Consider the following 24,995-nt stretch of genomic DNA (forward strand, 5'->3'; position numbering starts at 1 on the left):
GCTGCAGTTATCACCTTGTATACAGAATTGCTTTGAAGCTTGGTATTCTTTCTGGACCATCCCATAGAGAAAAGCAAGATTTTAGCTTGCATGTGCTGTCCAGGGTCTTAGAAATCAACCTGCTATGTACCCAGTTCTAGATTCCCGGACAGCCACTGTAATGTGAAGGCTTCCTGGCAGGGTGGGTCTGTTTCTTCACCCTCACCCCCTTCTGTGGACATAGCAGACGTCAGTGGGGAGATGAGAAGAAGGCAGAGGAGTTGCGCTAAGAGGAGGACATTCTTGAAAATATGAAAGATTTGATTATCTTATAGAACTTTAACTTTTAGAGCTGGTTTTCTAAATTTCCTCCTCTACCTTCCTGTGTCTGCAGCCCCCATTTACTCATCTTTAGATGAAAGCAGAACATGGTTCTGACAGCCCCCATAGAAGGCCAAAGAAATGTGAGACTCCTGAGTGGGGAGCTAAGGGGAGTGAGGGAGCAGGAGTATCCAGGTGAGCACAGGAAGTGGTGAGGGTAGGAAAGAAAGAGTGTCCATGGGTGATGCAGCTCCTGGGGTACAAGGAAAGGGTATGTGAAATTCCAAGGGCTTTTCAGAACAAAGTATTATCACCCCACTGTGCAGTGGAGATAGATCAAGGGACTCCTTAATGCTTGTTGGCCCAATGTGGGCCTTTGTGGGTTGTTATAAGTAGCTTCAAGTCCAAAGTGAGAAACTAGTCAACATACTCTCCTGCCTCTGTGTGATTGATAGGCAGAGAGTAAGACTCTTGAGTAATGTACTGACCATTCTTCCAACATTACAAGCATTGCAGGAAAATCCCACAATTCCCACTGCAGGAAGTGCTGGATCACCAGAGGAATATACTAAAACTCCAGACTTCCAAGATGGAAGTCTCCACTCATTGTTAATTTCAAAAGTCTTTTTATCAAATTCTTTGAAACAAATGAAAACAATATTCCAAAATCTCTGGCATGAGGCAAAAGCAGTGTTAAGAGGAAAATTTATAGCACTGAACGCCTACATCAAGAAAATAGAAAGATCTCAAGTTAGCGATCTAACATTACATTACACATAAAGGAACTAGAAAAACAAAGAACAAGCTAATCTCAAAACTAGCAGAAGAAAAGAAATAACTAAAATAGAACAGAACTAAACAAAATTAAGACCCCTCCCAAAACATACAAAGGATCCACAAAATGAAGAGTTGTTTTTTTGAAAGGATAAACAAGATTGACAGACCACTAGCTAGACTGACAAAAAAGAAAGAAGAAAGAGAGAAAGAGAGAAAGAGAGGAAAGAAGGAAGGAAGGAAGGAAGGAAGGAAGGAAGGAAGGAAGGAAGGAAGGAAGGAAGGAAGGGAAGGAGAGAAGGAAGGATAAAGACATGTATTGGACACCTGGATGTATGACCATCTATCTCTCTGTGACTNAGAGGAAGGAAGGAAGGAAGGAAGGAAGGAAGGAAGGAAGGAAGGAAGGAAGGAAGGAAGGAAGGAAGGATCCAAATGAGCACAATCAGAAATGACAAAGGTGACGTTACAACTGATCCCACAGAAATACTAAAGATCCTGAGAGACTATTATGAATGCCTCTATGCACACAAACTAGAAAACCTAGAGAAAATGGATAAATTCCTGGAAGCACACAACCTGCCAAGATTGAATCAGGAACAAAATGAAACTCTGAACAGACCATTAATATGTTCTGAAATGGAATCGGTAATAAAAAACCTATCAACCCATAAAAGTACTGGGCTAGATTGATTCATAGCCGTATTCTACCAGACATACAAAGAAGAACTGGTACCATCCTACTGAAACTATCCCGAAAGACTGAGGAGGAAGGATTCTTCCCTAACTCATTTTAGGAAACCAGTATTATCCTGATACCAAAATCCGACAAAGACACAGTGAAAAAAAAAAAAAAAAACTACAGGCCAATATCCCTGATGAACATAGACATGAAAATCCTCAACAAAATCCTAGAAAACCAAGGCCAGCAGCACATCAAAAATTAATTCACCACAATCTGTGAGCTTTATTCCTGGGATACAAAGTTGGTTCAGCATACAGAAATCAATAAATGGATTCACTACCTAAGCAGAATTAACAAAAACCATGTGACTATTTCAATAGATGTAGAAAAAGCTTTAAACAAAACCCAACATCCTTTCGTGATAAAAACCCTTGACAAACTAGGAATCGAAGGAACATATCTAAAAATAATAAGAGCCATTTATGATAAACCCACAGCCAACATCATACCAAATGTACAAAAGCTGGAAACATTCCCCTTGAGAAATGAAAAAAAAGAAAAGGATGCCCATTCTCACTTCTATACAACATAGAATTGGAAGTCCTGGCCAGAGCAATCAGGCAAGAAAAAGAAATAATAGGAATAGAAGAAGTCAAACTATCTTCATTCACAGGCAATATAATTTTATACCTAGAAAACCCCATAGACTCCACCAGAAGGTCTAGAACTGATAAACAACTTCAGTAAACTTTCCGGATACAAAATCAATATGCAAATATGAGCAGCATTTCTATACACCAGTAACATTAAAATTGAGAGCCAAATCAAGAATATAATCCCATTTACAACAGCCACCCACCAAAATAAAATAACTAGAAATACATTTAACCAAGGAGGTGAATGATGTCTATGATGGGAATCACAAAACACTGCTGAAAGAAATCATAGACAACACAAACAAATGGAAAAATATCCCATGCTCATAGATTAGAATAATCAATATTGTTAAAATGGCCATACTGCCCAAAGCAATCTACAAATTCAATGCTATTTATATCAAATTACCACTGTCATTTTTTCACAGAATTTCAAAAAGCTATTTTAAAATTCATATGGAAACAAAAAAGAGCCTGAAAAGTCAAAGCAATCCTAAACAAAAAGAACAAAGCCAGAGGCATCACATTACCTGACTTCAAACTATACTACAAGGCTACAGTAGCCAAAGCAGCATGGTACAGGTACAAAAACAGACACACAGATCATTGAAACAAAATACCAAACCTGGAAACAAAGCCATACACCTACAACAGACTGATCTTTGACAGCTGACAAAAATAAGCAATGGGGAAAAGAGAATAGGGAAATAGGGGAAAGGGGATAAGCAATAGGGAAAACTACCTATTCCATAAATGGTCCTGGGATAGCTGGCTAGCCATACGCAGAAGAATGAAACTGGACCCCTACCTATCACCATATACGCAAATTAACTCAAGATGGATTAAAGCTTTAAATATAAGACCTCAAGCTTTGAAATCCTAGAAGAAAACCTAGGAAATACCCTTCCATAGACAGTGGGGACTCCAAGAGGGAGAGAGGGAGGAGAGCAAGGGCTGAAAATCTTCCTATTAGGTACTATGTTCACTATCTGGGTGATGGGATCAATACAAATCCAAACCCCAGCATCACGCAACAGACCCTTGTAACAAACCTACACGTGTACCCCCGATTCTAAAATTTAAATTTTAATTTAAAAAAATCTTTTTATTAGCAGTGTTTGGGGGTTTAGGCCTCAGACTTCAGGAAGAAGCCAATGAGAGAACATGATGTGAAGAGGGTCTCCTTTTCTCTCTGGGAGATCTGTTCTCCATCATTAACAACTGTGAGCTGCAGGCCCTGTTGTTGTTTGTGCTGCCACTCCTTGGCTGAGCTTCTGGGGTGGTTGGAGAAGCCACTGAGTATTGACTAAGACACAACCACTTCCTTCAGGGAGCTTGCTGCCTAAGAAGAGGCCATGTCATTAAACAGATACCGAGTCAATGGACCCGGCCCAGTTCTCAGTAGTGTAACATCCCATCAGGACAGGGTTCCCACCTTCAGACCGATCTTCTCAGGACAGTTCCAATACTGTCTGTGGAGGCTGTCGTTCCTTCCTCGGGATAATGGTTTTCTGCACCATCTGTAAATATCTTTTAAGCAGATCTTCAATAAATGATTTCAGTTTCTCATAATTCCAGTCAATCCAACGTTTATTGAAGGCGTGCACAGATGGAAGAGAATGTGCTCTCTGACCTCCTGTCCCCACTTTTACTCTCTTGGGATTGGCTGCGAACCCCAAGTCATTGCTTGGCAGGCAGCACAAAACCTTCAGCTCCAGATGAGCCATTTAATAGGTGCTTAAGATGAATTTTTGGAAATTTTTAAGAGAAAAGCAATTTCCCTAAGCATCCAGGAATGTTTTCTGTGGCTGTATTTTTATCCTCTGCATTTCTCCCTGCTGCAAGGGATGGCCTGCCACAGCCTTGGTCCAGGGCATCTGCCACCTGTACACAGGGCCCTAACCCTCTCTCCTATTCAAGGACTTGACATCTTTCTCTTGTATCATTGATTTTCCTATTTCTTGTGGTTCATCCCGTTGGCATACCAACATGTGATAACATCCTATATTATATTAAATAATTAATTAAGAAATCAATAAATCTCTTTTCAATCTCCAATTCCTCTTTCATCTATTACTGTATTTTGTACTCTTTATAGCAAATACTCATAAACCACTTTATTTATGAGAATAAAGTATTCTCATTGCACAGCTTTCATATTTCCTGCACCCACTTCCCAGAATGCTGTCCCAGGATCCTTGTGTCCTCACTTCTTTAGATCTCTGCTCAAGCACTTCTTATTACCTGTGTTAGTCTTCTTTTGCATTGCCATAAAGAAATACTTGAGGCTGGGTAATTTATTAAGAAAAGAGGTTTAATTGGCTCTCAGTTCTGCAGGCTGGACAGGAAGCATGGTGCTGGGATCTGCTCCTGGTAAGGGCCTTGGGAAGTGTCCAGTCATGGTGGAAGGCACAGGAAGAGCAGGTGCATCACATGGTGAGATGTGGGGGCAAGAGGAGAGAAGAGGGAGGTCCCAGACTCTTTTAAACAAGCAGATCTCACGTGAACCTACTGAGGGAGAACTCATATGTCACTAACGGGATTCTAAGACAGTCATGAGAAATCTGCCTCCATGATCCAGTCACCTCCCAACAGGCCCCACCTCCAACATGGGGGATTATATTTCAACATGAGATTCGTAGGGGACACACATCCAAACCATATTATTACGTGAAATGATAATGGTTAGTTAACTTATTTTTTTGTTTATTGTCTGTCTGTAAGACAACAGAATCTAAATTTTATAACAAATTAGATTGAATCTATCTCAATTCATTCGTGTATCACTGGTACCTGAAATAGGGCCTGGCACACAGAAAATACTCAATAAATATTTGTGGAATGAGTGAGAATATTAGCCAGAGTTTATTGAGTGTTCATTATGTGTCAGATACTGTGATAAGAGCATTATCTCATTTAACTCTCACAGCAGTTCTATAACAAGTTTAGTACTTTTTACCCCATTTTACAGATGAGAAAACTTCAGCATAAAAAGATAAAGTAATGACCAGGTGTAGGGGCTCTCTCCTGTAATTCCTGCACTTTGGGAGGCCAAGGCAGGAGGATGGTTAGAGGTCAGGACTTTGAGGCCAGCCTGGGCAACATAAGGAAACCCTGCCTCTACAAAAAAAAAAAAAAAAATTAATTCCCTAGGCACAGCAGTCTGTGCCTGTAGTCCCAGCTACTTGGGAGGCTGAGCTGGGAGGATTACTTGAGCCCAGGAGTTCAAGACTGCAGTGAGCTATGGTTGCACCACCGCACTCCAGCCTGGGTGACAGAGTGAGATCCTGTCTCTAAAAATAAATAGATAAATACATAGATGATGAAGTAATTTGCCTAAGTTTATACAGTTAACAAGGTACGGAACTAGACCTTGACCCCAGTTTGGTCTCACTCCAAAACTCCTGCTCATAACCACAGGATTATACTGCCCCCAATGACAGCCGCCTACCAGTCAAAGTCCCGGTGACATCGGTTTAAGATTCTCTGCTAATGAATGCTGCACGAGGTACCATAAGTGCTCCTTTCATTGTCCAACAGCACTGAGCTGGCTCCAGTTCTCCCACCCTCTACTCCGTAAATGGGTGCCTATTGCAAGTGGAGTGGTTGGACAGGAGGGTGCTGGAGTATGAGTGGAAGCGGGGAGAAGCACTCTATCCTGGAAGCCCGAATTTCTAATCTTCCAGGTTTCAGCTTTGATGTAGGGCAGACGCCACATGTTTTCCAGATGTCTTAACTCTCCACCTTCACTTTCCTCTGTCTCCTCTCTCTCCTTTTCTGGACCTGGGGGGAACTCTGTTTCACAGGCATTTTGGTCCCCCAACTGCATGTCCTAGAGGTTGCCTGCAAACCGTTCCTCAGGCCAGGGGTGCAGGTAAGTTAAGGCTGTCGGAGTGAGTCTCTACCGCGAGGAACAGGAGTTGGTGAATAACCCCCCCCGCTCCACCCCTCTCAGCAGTGCCACTCTGAGGGGGGTTGCACAGTTTCCTAGAGGGTCCTTAGGGCCCATGGAAGTAGCCCTCCCAAGAACACACCATGTATGGAGTCTCCTTCCTTCCCGGCCTCATCCCCTGCTGTCTCCCTTGCTTCCTGAGCTCACCTCCCAAGTAAGTGATATGTCCTGGAATCATCATCTCAGATCTGCCTTTGGGGAAACCTGACCCGAGAAAGACTTCTAAATCTGCACCACCTGTGGAAACAAACAGTATCCAGGAGTCACATCCCAAGAACCAGACCATCTTCCCCCAAACATAGGTTAAATGACATCTCAGTGAGCTGGAAGGGCACAGCTTCAGCCATCATTTCATTCAGTGTCCTCATCATTCTGCAATAGACACTGGTTAGGTAGGGTCAGCCCACTTCACACACACAAAAACTGAGGCTCAGGGAGGTGAATTAAGTACCTGGCTATCAAGACTCCAGGTCAGCGGACTTTCATCCTCAGGGGTTTGCGTAAGAATTCAATAAGCTCTTTTCTATAATGCACCTAGCAGAGGGCTAAGCATGCAAGTCCATGTAAGTTCTCTTTTCTCTTTTGACTTTTATTATTCCACTAAATGGTCTAAAAATTATGTTGTCACTGGAGTTGGGCCCATATTTCATAAACAGAAAGATAGATGCAGCTCCAGCCGTTCCTTCTCCTAGGTGAATAGGTGCACATGGTTCAGGAATGTCGCACTGGAGTCATCCCTCTTCTCTTCACAGGTGCGCTTTATAAACCAGCCCAGCTTTGGCTCAGGACAAACCACCCATCTCCAGGGGCTGGTATGTGTGCCTCTGCTGATCGCAGCTGCTGACCTGTCTCCTGTACACTCCAGGTGCTGTGATGCTCAGACAGCAAAACTTCTTTTCAGGCTCCCCAAGAAGGCAGGGACCCCGGTTCTCTCAAGAGCTAATGTTGGAGCCAATCAGTCTCAAGAGGGAGTCCCAGAATCAAGAGGAAATATGGCCTTGCTCCTTGATCCTGGAGTAGAGCATGTCTTCCCTGCCCGCATGGCCAGGCTGTGAACCTGCAGCTCAGAAAGTTGGCCTCCCTAGTGCCACACTCTGGAACCATGTCAGCCACATGATTGTGGCTTCCTGGGGCCATGGTGTGTGCACTCTGCCTGTTCATGTTGTGTTTTCCCGGTGACTCCTTCCTTTGCTATTCAGTAATAAGGCTGATCTGCCCTAGCAATGCCCACAGCCAATGGCACCTGCACAGTGCGTTCCTTCTCTGCTCCACAATATTTCCTTAAAGAAACACACACCTGGAAATGAAATTTCTGGAATGATTCCCGGATGCTTTCCAGAGAAAGCCTGGCAACATGGGCAAATAGCCCTTTATTTTCCACCATGGGAACAAATATTTCCGATCTTTCTTTAGTGTTGGGGCTGCATACAATAAATACTCAGGTGACACTCTTCTGGGTGGCAGGGGTGCAGGGGTGAGTGATGGGAATGAGGCTAAATCAATACTTGTCAGTTTGTGTCATTTCCACCAGCAATGAGAGGGCGACTGTTTCAGTATCCAAGTGGAAATTGTGGACTCAGGGAAAAAAGACAGAAATGAAAATTCAGTAGTTATCTTCAGAGGGAAAGAATTTTAAGCTGTGGGGATGGATACAATCTCTATGGAAGGGAAAAAGAGACAGACAGATGAAAGGAGATGGGGCCTTTGATCATACAATTCGTTGCCCAAACTGAAACAGCTTTGAGAGTGAAAGGAGGTCACTATTAATAGTGACACTGGGGCCTCAGATGTGAACTAGGATTGTCTTGGGCACACAGGGACATATGGTTGCCCTAACGCCAGGGTCAGTCTATTGAAGGGCTGCCGATGATAGCCTGACCTTTGCCACAGCCCTGACACTTGCCACATAACAGTAGGGAGTGGTAACGAGGCAGTCACTCAACATAACTCAGGACATAAGACCTTCTGGTAGGGTCTTCACTGGGGGTGGGGGATGGTGCTCCTTGAACTCCTGAAACTTGTCTTCCCTTGGCTGCCAAAGACCTCCCTCCCTTCTCTCATCTTCCTCTTTCTGTGGGGTTGAGGGAGGTACCGTGAGGCCGGGACACAGATGTCCATGTGCTCTCCAAATGTCTTGAGGGAGGGGAGAAAACTATTACTCTTGGAAATTTGATAGAATCGTCAAAAGAATATAATCAGTTACATACATTGTTTAACCAAAGTTATAGTTCTATGATAAAAGATAAAAATTTTCTTTTCTATTAGCACTACCCATTACCATTTCAATATAACCTCCCAAGATAATTACAATATACATTTGATCCTGCTTGGTTTCCAACTCATTCCCTCTAGTCTGTGCCCTCCTACCTCTCTGGGGACCTTCCTCTGTATTTAAAAACAAACCAACAAAAAATCATCTCTTGACCCTGAGTTTCTCTTTCAACCTGTATCTAGAAGAGTATAAATGCAATACCTTCCATTTTCTCCCACCTCCTTTATACTCTAACCCTGTTGTAATCTGGCCTTCTAGCATTTCCACATTTTTGTGTTTCAGAACAGATGGAAGAGTTCTAGCTGATATAACCTCACTCAGTGTGGTTCACAATAGGCTCAGATAAGCTAAGCCATTCCGAACATCAGATTTCTAAGGAAAGCCAACTAGATTTTTAAGAAACAAACTGATTCAAAGTTGGTTAAAACCTGCTTAAATTGGTTCTAATCAGGTCAAGCCAACTTTCCTGGATCATACTGGGTAAAGCCAGCTCGAACAGGATAAAACAGTCCCAAACTGACACACATCAGATTCCAAGCAGTTCCTGCTGATTGAGACCAGATAAGCCTGCATCTAACTTGTCCTTACTGGATCAGACCAACGTGAATTGAATCACAGCAGTTCAGAAGGAGGAAACTGGATTCAGGCAAGTGATAGTGCTTTATATTAGGGGAAAACAGTGTAAAGTGATTCTTAGTAGAGCAAACAGATCCTAACGAAATTAAAACTGTTTAAAGTCACTTTTGTCAAAAAAGGCTGGTTCAAACTGGATCAAATCAGCTCTGATTTCAATAGCTTTTCCCTTGGTTGGGAAAAACCATTGAAACTATTCAACCAGCTTTGAATAGTTTAAACCAGATCAACCTGGTAGCATTGCTAAATAGCTTCAGAATATATTATTAACTATTTATTGAGGGGAAAGGCTGGGCATGGTGGTTCACGCCTGTAATACCAGCACTTTGGGAGGCTGAGGTGGGCAGATTGCTTGAGTATAGAAGTTTGCTACCAGCCTGGGCAACATGGTGAAACTCCGTCTCTACAAAAAATACAAAAATTAGCCAGATAGTGGTGGCATATGCCTGTGGTCCCAGCTACTCCGGAGGCTAAGGTTTGTGGATTGCTTGAGCTTAGGAGGTTAAGGTTGCAGTCAGCCAAGACAGCACTACGGCACTCCAGCCTGAGTGACAAAGCGAGACTCTGTCTCAAAAAAAAAAGAAAAAAAAAGAAAAAAAACCCCCAACCAAATGAAACAACAAAGAAGCCTATTTATTGAGGGGGAAAAAAGAAACAGGTTATAGATGTTGTTATACATTATATCTTATAATTTACATTTTGCTTTCATAGGTCACAGAAAGATGTGTGTGTGTGTATATATATATATATATATTTGTTTTTTAAGTCCAAAGCAAACTCTTTCCTGATTCAGCACACAATCTGTAATGTTCGTTTCTCTATAGATTACTCTTGACACTAAAATTATTTCTTACACTGATGACTGTCGTGAGTTTTAATGAAACTGAAGCAAGTTGTTTGCCAAAAAAATTGTCCCCCAATTATCTAGACATGAGCTTCCCTCTGGGAATAAACTTCATGTCCAGTGCTGACCTTCTTGCAGTGATATTTTTGGGGAAACGTCTTTTTTCATAGGGACAATACACTTGCATTACGTCATAGGAGCCAGACCCACAATAGGACACATTTTCAAAGAGAACTTGTTTCTCCAGATCTGTGCACACACTGTGTCCCAAGGCAGTGCTGCTTTTATGGTAACTATGTTGATTATGTGAGCTGCGGAACAGTTCTTCTGTAACCTGAATATAACTTTCCCATAAAAATTCTTTCACCTTTTTTTTTGGGGGGGGAGAGAGGGTCCCGCTCTGTCACCCAGGCTGGAGTGCCGTGATCATGGCTCACTGCAACCTCATCTTCCTGGACTCAGGTGATCCTCCCACCTCAGCCTCTCGAGTAGATGGGACTACAGGCCCGTGAGACCACACCCAGCTAATTTTTTGTATTTTTATAGAGACATGATTTCATAATTTGTATTTTTGTAGAGACAGGCTTTTGCCATATTGCCCAGGCTGGTCTTAAACTGCTGGACTCAAGCGATTGACCCGCCTTGGCCTCCCAGAGTGCTAGGATTACAGGTGTGAGCCACTGCACCTGGCCCCACATTTTTTATTTAAAAAATTTATAAACTAAATCATCATTGGATATTGGGACATTCATCATTTTTACTTAGTCGTGACTTCCTGGCTGATGGGCAGTATGTAAATGAATGCAGAATTATGTTGACTGCCTGGGAGCCACCTGGACTGACATATAATATACTTATCCAAATGGTAAACTAGTACAGAAGTGGAAGAAGACATGCAGAGACTCAATAAGAATACAAATTAAGTTACAATGCAATTAATAGTCAAACTGAAGTGGAAAGGTAATTTATATTAACTACATTAAGAGAGAGATATATATATATATTTCCCAGGCAGAAAATGTTGGATTTTGTGTTTCAAAACCAGACACCTGCAAGTCTAAAATCCAGGTCTGATCCAATCAAACGTGCTTGAATAATTGTATGCAAATAAAATTTGTTCTGAATTGTTTAAGCTGGTTGCGATTGGATTACAATGAGAACTACCTTTTCATTTCAGTTTGCACTCACCATGGTCTGACAGCGACCTTTAAGAGAGTCAGGGATGGATGGTTAGAGGATGAAGTAAGAAAATGCCTCGTACTCCACCCTGTGACCACCACTTCTGTGTTTCTCTGGCCACAGACCTTGCCTCCTGGTGGTCTGGGGAAGAGTTGTATTGTACATCAGATGCCCAAAATGTTCCATGGACACTTGAAAGAAATGTGTATTCTGCCATGGAGTGGACCTGTAAGTGTCCATTAGAATCAGTTAGTTGGCGGTGTTGCTCAGTTCCTCAATGTCTTTGCTGATTTTCTGTCTATTTATACTATCAGTTACTGAGGGGAGAGCTTTGATGTCTTCAACTCTATGGGCTTGTCATTTCTCCATTCAGTTCTATCAGTTTTTGGATTTGGTATTCTGAAATTCTATTGTTAGGTATACATACATTTAGGATTGCTATGTCTTCTCATGACTTGGCTCTTTTTATTATTGTGCAATGTGTCCTCTTTATCCTTGGTAATTTTCCTTGTTCTAAAGTCTATTTTAATGATAAAATCATATTCCAGGTTTCTTTTGATTAGTGTTTATATGGTTTAGCTTTCTTTCCATATTTTAATTTTTATTCTGATCATAGATTTATATTTAAAGTGGGTTTTGCTGGGCATGGTGGCTCACACCTGTAACCCCAGCACTTTGGATGGCCAAGGGGGGCAGATCACTTGAACCCAGGGATTTGAGACCAGCCTGGACAACATGGTAAAACCCCTTCCCTACAAAAAATACAAAAATTAGCCAGTCATGTTGGCACACACCTGTGGTTCCATTGGGAGGCAGAGGTGGAAGAATCACCTGAACCCAGAAAGTCGAGGTTGCAGTGAGCCGTGATTGTGCCATGTACAGTCATTTAGCCTGGGTGACAGTTTTCTTTGTTTTGAATTGAGATACTGTCTCAAAAAATTAAAAAATAATAAAGTGAGTTTCTCTTAGGCAGTATGTAGTTGTGTCTTAGTTTTCTTTGTTTGTTTGTTTTGAATTCATGCAGTCTTTGTCTTTTAACTGGTAGGTCTGGTGGACAGACTCCAACATGGCCTCTATTGATTCCTACCTCTTGGATTTATATTGTTGCTTAATCTCCACTCCTTAAGTATGAACAGGTATGGAGAGGTCCTGCGAGCTGTTTCCAACCACTAGAATATGGTAAGGGTGATGGAATGTCTCTTTTGTGATTATGCTATCTAAGATTGTAACTTCTGTCTTGCTAGCAGTCTTTCTCCATAGACTCATTCTCTTGCTGGCTTTGATGAAGTAAGTTGCCATGTTGGGGAGGCTCACATGGCAAGAAACTGAGGCCTTCAATCCAACAGCCCAAAAGAAATGAAATTGTCTCAACAGCTGTGCATGGAAGCTTAGAATCAGATTGTTCCCCAGTAAAGCCTTCAAATGTGACCTCAGCCCTGGACAACACCTTGGTTGTAGCTTCATGAAAGACCCTGGAGCAGAGGACCTAACTTAGCCATGCCTGGATTCCTGACCCACAGAAACTGAGATAATAAATATTTGTTATTTTAAGCTAAGTTTGTGATAATTTGTTACAGATATCTAATATTTATATCATTAGGTATTTATACCATTTAATGTAAGAATTGAGAGCTGGGTGCAGTGGCTCATGACTGTAATTCCAGCACTTTGGGAGACTAAGGCAAATGGATCACTTGAGCCCAGGACTTTGAGACCAGCCTGGGCAACATGGCAAAACCCTGTCTCTACAAAAATTACAAAAATAGCCAGGCATGGTGGCATGCACACCTGTGGTCTCAGCTACTCTGGAGGCTGAGGTTGGGGAATCACCTGAGCCTGGGAGGTTAAGGTTGCAGTGAGCCATGATCACACCACTGCCCTTCATCCTGGGTGACACAGTGAGACGCTGTCACACACAAAAAATAAAGAAATAAATAAAAATAAAGTAAAATAAAATTGATATGTTTGTACTTAGATCACCATTTTATCATATATTTTATGTTTGTTTCTTCTGATTTTCATTTTCCCTTTCCTACTTTCTTTTGAAATATTTGAATATTTTCGTCTTCTATTTTAATTTTCTATTGATATTTTTACTATATCTCTGTAAAAAAATTTTAGTAGATGTTCTAGAGATTACAGCATATGGTCTACTTATATTTTACAATTTCAAGTGGAGTACGGAAACCTTCTCACCCTATAGGTACCTTTGGCATCCCCTCTTTATGTAGTCATCATAGTATTATGTACTATAATGACTACATACGTTGAAGATTTCATCAGTCAGTGTTACAATTTGTGCTTTCACATATTTCAAAGAACTTAAATTCTATTATATTTTTCCAGGTATCTACCATTTCAGTTGCTCTTATTTCATTACAATTGTTAAAGTTTCCCTCTGATTTAATTTCCTTGTAGTCTGAAGAATTCTCCTTAGCATTTCTTATAGAAGAAGTCTGGTATCAAGGAATTTTCTTACTTTCTGTTTATCTGAGAATGTCCTTATTTCATTGTCATTCATGAAAGATGTGTCCACTGGATATGAGATTCTGGATTGATAGTTTTCTTTTCTATTTTATTTATTTATTTTTTTTGAGACAGAGTCTCACTCTGTAGCTCAGGCTGGAGTGCAGTGGCATGATCTCAGCTCACTGCAACCTCCACCTCCCGGGCTCAAGTGATTCTTGTGCCTCAGACTCCCAAGTAGCTGGGACTACAGGTGCATGCCACCATGCCTGGCTAATTTTTTGTGTTTTAGTAGAGACGGGGTTTCACCATGTTGCCCAGGGTGGTCTCGAACTCCTGAGCTTGGGCGTTCTCCCTGCTTTGGCCTCCCAAAGTGCTGGGATTACAGGCATAAGCCACTGTGCAGGGCCGATAGTTCTTTTCTTTCTGTATGTTAAAAACGTTATTCTACTTCCCTCCAGGTTCCGTGGTTTCTGATGAGAAATGCCCAGTCATTTAAATCATTATTTTTCTACCTGAAATGAGTCATTTATCTTTGGTTGCTTTCAGGATATCTTCTTTATTTTAACAGTTTTCATAAGTTTGATTATAATGTGTGGATGTCTTTGATTTTATCCTGTTTGGGATTCACTGAGTTTCTTAAATCTCCATGTTCATGTCTTTTGTGAAATGCAATAAGTTTTTCCACCATTATTTCTTAAAATTTTTTTTTCCCATTCAACACCCTTTTTATTTTCCTTCTACGAGTGTAATGACACAAATATTAAACATTTTGGTATTTTTTTCGCACAGGACCCTAAGGTTCTGCTGGGTTTCTTTTTCAATTTTCTTTCCTTTGTTGTTCAGATTAGATAATTTCTATTGATCTATCTTTAAGTTAATTTTCATCCAGTGAATCTGAAATTTAAGTTAGTGTCCTTCTCTTTCTCTGTTCTAATATTTACATTTGGTTTGCTTTTATATCTTCCTTTTTTAAAAAAATTTTGAGACAGTTTTGCTTTTGTTGCCCAGGTTAGAGTACAATTGTGTGATCTTGGCTCACTGCAACCTCCACTTCCCGGGTTCAAGAGGTTCTTCTGCCTCAGTCTCCTGAGTAGCTGGGATTACAGGTGCCTGCCACCATGCGCAGCTAATTTTTTGTATTTTTAGTGGAGACAGGGTTCCACTATGTTGCCCAGGCTGATCTCGAACTCCTGACCTCAGGTGATCCACTCGCCTTGGCCTCCCAAAGTGCTGGGATTACAGATGTGAGCCATTCCACCAGGCCTGTTTTTATATCTTCTTTTTTTCCCCCTGAGAATTTCTGTATTTTCATTTGTTTCAGGAGCACTTTCCCTTACTTTATGGAACATGGTTATAATTGCTGCTTTAAAAAATGTTTGATAATTCTAACATCTGTATCTTCTCAGGGTTAGTGTCTGTTGATTGTCTTGTTCCTTGTCAGTTGAGACTTTCATGGTTCTTCATATGCTGAGTAACTTGGGATTATATTCTGGACATTTTGAATATTACAGGACCCCAGGTCTGATTTAAATCCTAAAAAGAGGGCTTTTTTTTTTCTTCTGAAGCAGGAAATGAAACAGATTATATTATTTTTGCAAGTTCAAACCTGCCTCTTGGGCTGTGGTCTCAATATCATTTCTGATTTCAGAGTGCAGTGCTATTCAGATCAGTCCTGTGTGTGTGCCACCCAGTGGCCGGTCATGGGCCTGGATTGGGGTCTACCTTGCAGTTTCAGTTCTGCAAACATGTGGTAGGGTGTTTAGGATCAGATCCATACATGTGCAGCCTGGAGGTGAGCCCAGGAGCTAAAACATAAGTTTGTGGGATTTCTGTCTTAAGCTCCCTACTCTCCATGATCTCCCCAACACCCTCTGGCTCCTTGGGGCCTCACTTTTTAGCCCTCCAGTGAGCAAGCTTGGGCTTCAGTTTCTCTGCTCTGCCACTCTTACCATGATTGTTTCTGTGTTTGGGGTCAAGTGGCAGGAGGAGAGAAGGTGAAAAAAAAAGGAAGAAAGATTTGCCACACACTCTTGTGAACACTGCTCCTCCAGTCAAACAGAATAATTCCCCTCTCTTGGAGTCTTAGATGACTGCCAAGCTCCACTCCCACCCCCTCAGCCCCTGCCACCAACACTGCTGCTACAATATTGCCTGTGGGCTGAGGCTGGAAAGAAGGAAAAAGCTAATAAAAGCCAGGGGTTCCCATGCACCCCACTCTCTCTCTGACTCTTCAGAATCTCCTTTCTTGTTTTTTAGAGAGGCCTTCTCTTACAGCTCTTTCTGTCTTCCTCTGGTGCATACGTCCAGCTTTCTGGCTGCCTTTTAGTCTAGGCTGGCTGATACTGGAAGGGAAAAAAAGGCAAACTCACTACTGATTTAGTTGGACTTTGAATTCTCGTCTCCTTCCCAAAGCCACCTGCTGTGATTTATGTTTCAGAACTCTCAGATAGCACCTCCATCCATTCTGTACAGGATTTACAGTTACATTTAGTGTGTCCTTCCTTGTTCCATCTTTTCTGGAATAAGGCTCTCCTTTTGCTTTTTAAATCATCAATCATTTGCTATGTGGAAAATGATATCTTCGTTTATATGTATGGCACTTACTGTCCCCCCCCCCACCGCAAAGTTTCATAAAAAACAAAACTTATTGACTAGCAATAACTCTTTATTATATGGCCGGAAAGAATTAGGCAGTCCATCTGGAGAAAACAGACTGTTTCTCTTCGCTCACACAATACTTCTGACAGCAAACGTGTGGGGCTTTTTTTTTTTTTCCACACCAAGCAGTTCTCCAATTCTGCTGCCATCAGCTGCATGCCCTACAATTTAATTCGATTTTGACACTGTCTACCTGGAATTAAGCATCAGATCCCATGGGGTTAGGTCTCAGTCTCACAAGATTGCCCTGTTAATGGAAAAACCACACTCTGAAAATGTTTTCAAGAGGTTTATTCTGAGCCAGTATGAGTGACCACGGCCTAGAGAACAGAGTCTCAATAGGTCCTGAGAAAGCGTGTCTGTGGCAGTCAGATTACAGTTTGGTTGTATACATTTTAGGGAGGCAGGAGTTATAGGCAAAGACATAAATTCATACATGGAAGGTATACGTTGGTTTGGCCTGAAAAGGTAGGATATCTTGAAGAGGGAGCTTACAGGTTACAGGCGGATTCAGAGATTCTTTAATTTGTAATTGATTAAAGGAGTAGAGCTTTGTGTAAAAATTTGGAGTCAACAGAAAAGAATGTTTAAAGTTAAGATAAGGAAGTATGTGAACCAATATTTGAGGTCAGAGTGACCCATAGGGGTGAGTGACTTAGCCCTTGTCCGGCATGGCCTTATGTCCTCTTTATAATTTGATATCTTATTGTCACAAGGAATCTGTTTTGTTAATCTTATGATCTGTATTTCAACATTAATGATGGTCAGTTGTGCCTAATTCGTGTCATGCTGGGAATTCCATTTTTAAGGATTTTCTAGGGTCCCCGTAGCCGAGAGGGGGTCTGTTCAGCCAGTGAGGGGCTTAGGATTTTATTTTTAGTTTTCAGCCTCTACTTCAGATGTCAATCACAAGCCCAGGTCTCTAGTACTTTTGACCAACCAGCTATAAATTGGGGTTCCCCCTACCCACCTCCTCAGGTTCAATACTTTGCTGGGATAGCTCACAGAACTCAGGCCATTTACTTGGATACAGGCCGTTGGATACTCAGGCCATTTAAAGGATACAGATGAAGACTTAGGTGAGGTCTAGAAGGGTCCCAAGCATAGGCGCTTTTGTCCCTGTGGAACTGGGGTACCCCACTTTCCCAGAGTTTTTAGAGAATTTAAATTCCCCCCATCCCATTCCTGGAGGTCAGTGGGTAGGGCTGAAAGTTTCAACCTTCTAATCCCTTAGTTTTTCTGGTGTCCAGTCCCATCCTGAGGCTATCTTTGGTCCTACCCTAAATTACCTCTTTAGTATAAACTCAGGTGTGCTTCAAAGGGGCTCCTTAAAAATAAGAAAGGACACCCCATGACTGAGGAAATTCCAAGGGTTTTAGATGCTTTGTGCCAGGACCTGGGACAAAGACCAGATATACTTTTTATTACACCACACTATCCTATTTTCTTTTCCTCTAAATTTCATCCTATTTTCTGAATCCACAATTGGAGGCATTCCACGCAAAGACGAATTCTCAAAAGAACAAATTCACACCAAGATTGAACCACAACCTCACCTGGCCCGCACAATGCCTTCAACTGTTTTTCTGGCTTGCATTTTCCCCTTTCATATTAATAGAGAAAAAAAGAGTATTCCAAGGCCATGAGCACTCTTGAGATGTTGAGCTGGAATGATTGGGAAGATGATAGCTCTTCATCCAGATACGGAGTATGGAATAAGAAAGAGGGTTTGGAGGTGGGACAGGAGGTGATATGTTCTATCCATAACATATTGCGCTTGAAGCACCTGCCAAAATATCCAGGAAGTGGGAGCCTGGAGGTGAGGGTCAGAGGTCAGACTTGGGTGGCATAAAGAATGACTTGGAATAAATTGTTGTGGAAGGGCTACAGGAGAAAATTATCATGAGAGGACAGGGTATGTATCATGGTGAGAGAAGAGGGCCAGGGACCTCGTGCACGGTGTGCTTAACCTTCACATTGCAAGGACTTCCCACCGTGATACAGGCCTCAGGTCTCCACGGCTGCTCTTCAAGACCACTCCCACTACTGTGCCTCCCCACCATTCCTCAATATTCTCCACTCCCAGAGCCTGATGAATTTCCCTAAGCTCCCACTTTCAGTACTCAGATTGGCCTTTATCTCAAGGCAGAACTGATATTTGGGTCCCATGGAAGATCTGTTGGGGAGTTTTTCAGATTTTCCTGATTCTGGCCCCTGGTGGAGAAAAATGATCTGGGGTAAAGTTGCAGCCTGCCTGACCCATGCAGGAATATTTATCCCTTAGGTTGGGCCTACTAATCCGCACAATTACCTCTGAACACGAAAACAACAAGGCTTTCCGATCACTTTACCGTTGCCAAGTTGTATTTACAAATGTCATCATATTTTATTGTATCAACCATTATATCAGTCATGATATGCTAGGTTTTGCTGCAGTAGCAAACTCAAATATCAGTGGGAGATTTGATGCTGTACATTCAATGAATGGTGCGGGTGCTTGTGGATCACAGTCCTTTGAGACCCAGGCTATCCAAGCATTCCACAACCCTAGCACCAGTGGGAAGGGACACGATGATTTGTACATTGAGTCTTAAGGCTACTACCAACTTAAAAAAAAAAAATTAAAACGAGAAGTCACATTCCATTTGCCACAGCAAGTCACATGGCCACATTTAACTTCAAAGGGAGGGAAAGTGAAATCTCGTCTCTGAAGGCGAATTGGTGAACTTCCGTCATGACTACCACAACCATGCCCTCTAAAATCATTATAGCCACAGGAGAGTTGAAAAACTCAGACTAGTAAGTCACTTTTCCAAGTCACACAGTCAGGAAGTTAGCAGAGCAAGGCTCCAAGTGCACATTTGTTTAACTCTAAAACCAAGGTGCCTTTCACAACCTGATGTGTTGTCTTCATGAAAATGTTATCCAGAAGAAAGGTCTTATTAGCTTCAAGGGAACTTCAGATGCTCACAAGTAAAAGTTTGACATGTCCAATTGACTTAATCAATCAAAAAGAAACAACGTGTTCCTGTTTTCTTTCCTTTTGCAACAACCTGTTTTTAAAAGAAGGAAAGAAAGAAAGAAGGAAAGAAAAGAAAGAAAGAAGAAAAAGAAAGAAAGAAGGAAAGGAAGAAGGAAGGAAGGAAGGAGAAAAGAAAGAAAAAGAAAAGAAAGAAAGCAAAAGAAAAGAAAGAAGAGAAGAGAAGAAAAGGAAAAAGAAAAGAAAGGAAAGAAAAAGAAAGCAAGCCTTTTGACCCACCCTTTGACCTACACCACAGTATCTGAGCGCATGTCAGGGTGATTTGGTTTCTTTCCCATTGTCTGGTATTTTCTATTCACAGGACTGGGTCAGGAGAAGTTTGTATCTTAATCTACACACTTGTTCTTGCTCATGTTTGCCTCTGCTTGATCCCATACCCTTCATTCATCCTTTGGAATGTTCCCGTGACAACAGAAGAATGGCAATATAGCTAGCCAGACAAAAGGGACAGACCAAGAACAGACCAACTTCTCTCTGACTGAGGATGTTAACGGGGAAGACACAGGACACGAGAGTGTTCTCTCCCCATCTTCCCCCTTGAGAGAAGTCAGCAGTTAGTGAGTGTCAAGCCTGCTCTGCAGACGAGGAAACAGGCTCAGCAGGTTAAGCCACTGCTCAAGGTCACAAGGCTAGTACCCAGATGAAAACCAGCTGCTATTATTTTTTCCCAAATCACTGCTTCATTTTCTGTCCATTCCACCCTGCAACCTTCCATCTCTCCTCCTAGGAAACCTGTGCCCGAAGCATGCAGACAATGCAGGGCTCCTCTGCCTCCTCTGATGCCTTCCACCTCCAGGTGGCCTGCTTGCTGGCAGATACAAGGATAGGTGCAGCTCTTTACAATGGAGGCATAGAGATGAGGTGGCCATCGTAGGGCTCAGGCTGCTGGGAAACTGGAGGTGGCAGCCGTCCCAGTACTATAGAAGAAATGCTTCTCAGCCCTCCAAACTCTCCCTGAACAAACCCGAGGTTCATAGAAGAGGAGTTCTGGCAAGAGGCTGAGTTCTGGAAAGCGGCACCGATAGTAGCAGAGACTGGGGTCCACATTGCTGGGCTAAGCTTTGGGACAAGCCCATGAGGGAGAACCCACAAGGCTTGTATTTTAACTCCAAAGAAGAAAAATAATAACCTGGTTAGATTAAATATGCTTTGAGCGGGGAAGATCCTTAGCTTTAATGTGTATGATATTTGGAATTCAAGATGTCCTAAGTAGTTTCCATGGCTATTTCTGACAGCCTGAAGCCCTTGGTTTTCTCCACCCATGGACTTCCGAGGGACAGGACAATGGGGAGGGGGCTCACTGGAATAGCTCAAGGCCCATCAGATGGGTTCTTATTTCTGATCGATAATATACTCATGGTGTGAATGTCTGCAACTCATTTTTTTCCCCTAGGCCTTTGTTTTTTTATCTGAATAAGAGAAAATAGGACCGGGCGCGGTGGCTCAGGCCTGTAATCCCAGCACTTTGGGAGGCTGAGGCAGGCGGATCATGAGGTCAAGCAATGGAGACCATCCTGGCCAGCATGGTGAAACCCCATCTCTACTAAATAAATACAAAAATTAGCTGGGTGTGGTGGCGTGTGCCTGTAGTCCCAGCTACTCAGGAGGCTGAGGCAGGAGGATTTCTTGAATGCGAGAGGCAGAGGTTCCAGTGAGCCAAGATCGTGCCACTGCATTCCAGCCTGGGTGACAGAGTGAGACTGTCTCAAAAACAAACAAACAAACAAAAAACCGAAAGAGAAAATACTGTCTTCTACCTCTAGAATTCTGAGATTTTAAATAGGGAAAGATGAACTTAGGAAGAAGCTGGCCCCGAACACTGATCCTGTCGCTTCTGGATAAACACCTAATACCAGAGGACTAGAAGAGCCATTTCAGGGTCGCCCACTCAGGTGTTCTCTCATCCTACCCAAGTCAACAAACACAGCAGCTCTGTCAATGTCTTCATGACTGAAGACACGGATGGTGGAGAGTTTTGTCTGTAAGCCATGATGTGGCACTAGAGCTGCATGGTAATTCTCTGCATTACGGGGAATGAAAAAGCTATTCCAAACGCAGCTTGAAATTTTTAAAAAAGAAGTCACATACTTCTCTGAGTATGTCATCTTTTCCCAGATGGATCCAAAACGAGTCACATAATTTTCCTGTTGCAGAGTTTCTGAGAGATTCGTGGATTTGAGAACTGGAAGGGGCTATACGAGGTGGTGTGAGCCTGTTCAATACTCTCCCAACAGGTATAATTAGGTTCTTGCCATTCCACAGGGGAGGTGACTGCAGTTCAAAGGTTGGTGACTTCTACGATGGGATGGCCAGAGAGCAATGGCAGTGTAGTGGTTGGGGGACTGACTGCTTTCTTTTATGACACCAAACTGCTGCTCAGAAGCAACAGTTTCCGCCATCACACACAGAGTGGTGAAAGGAAACATTAAAAAACAAAAACAAACAAACAAACAAACAAAACGGAATGTGGGGCCCAGGAACACTCTGGCAGCACTGTCTGGTGAGCCGTTACAACTGGCACATAGTAGGTGCTCTGTGTGCTGAAGAGAGGCAGGATGAAGATGAGTGAGGCAAGGCAAAGCCATGAACTTGGAGACCGTGTGACTTTGTCATTTGTAGTGCCCTGGTTTTATGCATAAGCCATATCTGGCCAGTGTTCACTGGATATGCCCTATCTCTGAGATTTTATAAAAATTAATTCATTCAACAAGAAAACCAGTTTGCTGAAAAGGGAAAATTGCCAACAAGGCCAAGGTGACAGCAATTTCAAGCACAATGTAAGCTGATTAGCCTCAAACAGAGAAACTGCTTCCTGGCTGAGCTCTCCCACCCTGCTCCAGTTGTCTTGGAGATTTGCAGTCCTGGTCACAAGAGGTACCAGGCGGCAGTGTGAGCAATGGGTGAAGGACAGGACCTCATTATGAGAGTCTCCCAGGAAGGAAAAGGCGGACACAGGGCATTCTTTCAGAATGATGGATTTGCTTAAGTTTGCATTTATTTTTTTCATTACAAGAGAATTGTGGAATGATGCTTTTGCATTACCTTTTTAAAAAAATAACAAATGGGTTTTTTTTCCCCCTCTCTGCCTCTGGAAAAACACAGATCTGATTACATCTGCCCCAGCTTAAACCCCCTTAGAGGCTTCCTCTTGCTCATTTGAAAATGACACAACTCATAAAAACGGCCGAAAGCATCGCGGGCATTGAATAGAATTGCACAGCACTGCTTTCTTAATTGTTAATAAAACGATGTACTTCCATATCAGCTGATCAACAGCCACTACGTCAAGCTGCCCCCTCCTTCTTCCACTCTGGGAACCCTGGGTCTCCCCAAGGCCTCCAGGACAGCAGCGGGCTCCATGGCCTGCTCCAGCCAGTGTCCTGTATCTGCTCTGATGGGACAGGCCCATGCCTTTGTGGCCGTCAGGGGATGATTAACCAGGCCCAGTAGACTCTGTGCGGTCAGACCCCAGGCCGCCCCGCCTTGCTTTGCTTCCCCACCTTCTCTCTCTTTTGTGGATTCTGAGGCCACACAGCTCTTCTGCTCCTTCAGAGTGCCCTGCCTTCCTCAGGGCCTTTGCAAAGGTGCTTCCTTCTGTCTAGAGCATTCTCCCACACTGTCCCCTTTGACCTTGGGTGACTTTTCTCATCCTTCCTTTAGTCATTCATAGTTGGCTTCAATAAATAAAGGATAGACAGGCGAGTGACTGATCAGCCATGCTTGAGAGGAGGAGGCCCTGGCACATGGGCATATGCCATAGATCTCCATTGTCTAGGCCTAGTTAATCATCGCCAGGAGGAGAAAGGAAGGCTGTGGACTGGAGGCTGCCAGCCCCACCTTCTCCTTCTCTCTGCAAGTCCTAAGGAGAAGCAGCCTCAGATCCGGGTGATGCCTCTTGGCTGTGAGTATTATCATTTGCAAAGAGGAAAAGGGGAAATAATCTGAATATCTGGGATTCCAAAAGTTGTCTTGTACCAGGTAACAAGAACCTTCCTATCTCCTCTGACCAGATGTGGGGCGAGAAAGAGGATGAGAGCAAGAGTGAAGCAGAAAAGGGAAAGAGAAGGAGATAACCTGAAGTGTGGCCTGAAGACTCCCTGCCACTTCATGTGAATCCTTGACATTCCATCTGGAAACCATTTTGCTCATGTCCTCAGAGCTGTGGCTGCAGAATTCTCTCTTGCCCAGTTGTGGGTTACAGGTCAAATAGAGAATCAGCCCCAGGCAAGGGCACGGGAACTTAGACTGTAGGTCAGTATTCCAGAGTCCCTGGAGGAGGAAGAAAAAGGACTGGGTTAAGGAGGCACGCAGGGGAGGGAATCTACCCTGAGATTCTTAGAAACAGCTCAAAACAACAGCAAGTTGACCAGCTCTCGAAGTGTTTTGTTTTGTTTACCATGCATCCCTTATTTTCTTATTATTTGCTGGGCACAGGCTTGCCTTGACTTTGCAGTCCACATAAGTTTACAACCAGGAAAATGAAAGGAACAATTTTACAAGCATCGTAATGGATCCTGGTACCTCCTTCAGAGCCTGAAATTAGGGGTTTGAATGCAGGTCCATTTTCATCCCACCTCCAAATACTAGCAACGGAGGGAATTATACAGGGGTTTCCCTCCCTGCTGGGACACAATTCTCTGAAGCACAGTTAGGATGAAAACACGAGTGTTTGTAGGAGCTGAGAGCAGTGTTTTTCAAAGTGCAATTTTCAGAACTCTAGGCCCAATAGATATTTCGCTGGTAAAAGGATTCCAGGTCAAATAAATTTGGGACACTCTGCATCATCTCTCCCCTCTCAGGCAATCTCAGTGCTTGTAAGTGAGAAGACTGTGTTCCCCATAAATTTCCCCACAAAGGGTCCGGCTGTCCCGCATTGCCTTCCTGTAATCTGTTCACACGTTGCTCTTATTCCAGTTCCACATGCCCTGAAGTCCCAGGAAGTTGCTCTCAGCAGTGAGCCATTCGTTCCTCAGAGATCTGGGAGGCCTCACCATGTGCAGACGCTGTGCACAGGCTGGGAACCACAGGAGAAATGGCTGAATGTTCTGTGGGTGTGGCTGTAGGCAGAGAGCTGATCAGTGAGGTGGGGCGGTGACAGTCTTCTATAGGATGTCATATGCATAATTTATCACCTTAACTAGGACAAGAGAATGAAGGGGAACACTATTAATAATTAATTAATAATTATAATAGGACAACAGGTGTAAGCTAGAGCTGTCTTATATAGACAGAACTGACACGTGACAGTTTCTTGTCTGTCCATTTAGGAGCTGCCTCTAGGGCCAATGGATAATAATCACAGGGCAAAAGGTTTCAGGTCAAAATTACAAGGGACTTTCTAACAAAGAGCCTCTAAAAACAATGTGGGCTAGTTTATGAGGTAGTGAGCAGTTCATCACATCAGATATGCAAAGGGGTGACCCACCCTCCAAGATGCTGTGTACAGATGACACTGACATGCCAGGCAGGCCCCCAGCCTGGGTAAGCACAGGTCAGCCTCTGACTGTGATCTGAAGCACCTATTCTTGGCTCT

At 42.9% G+C, this 24,995-nt stretch overlaps 1 protein-coding gene across 1 annotated transcript; it reads right to left on the minus strand.

Moving 5' to 3' along the window:
- Positions 1 to 22,980: 22,980 nt before the first annotated feature.
- Positions 22,981 to 24,584, minus strand: CT62 (cancer/testis antigen 62). The gene is given in 3 exon segments (XM_025390310.1): positions 22,981 to 23,731; positions 24,454 to 24,473; positions 24,476 to 24,584. Coding segments are annotated over 3 exon segments (405 nt in total). The 3' UTR covers positions 22,981 to 23,455.
- Between the last annotated feature and the right edge of the window lie 411 nt (positions 24,585 to 24,995).

This window comes from Theropithecus gelada, chromosome 7a (genome assembly GCF_003255815.1).
Source record: "Theropithecus gelada isolate Dixy chromosome 7a, Tgel_1.0, whole genome shotgun sequence".
Taxonomy (NCBI): Eukaryota; Metazoa; Chordata; class Mammalia; order Primates; family Cercopithecidae; genus Theropithecus; species Theropithecus gelada.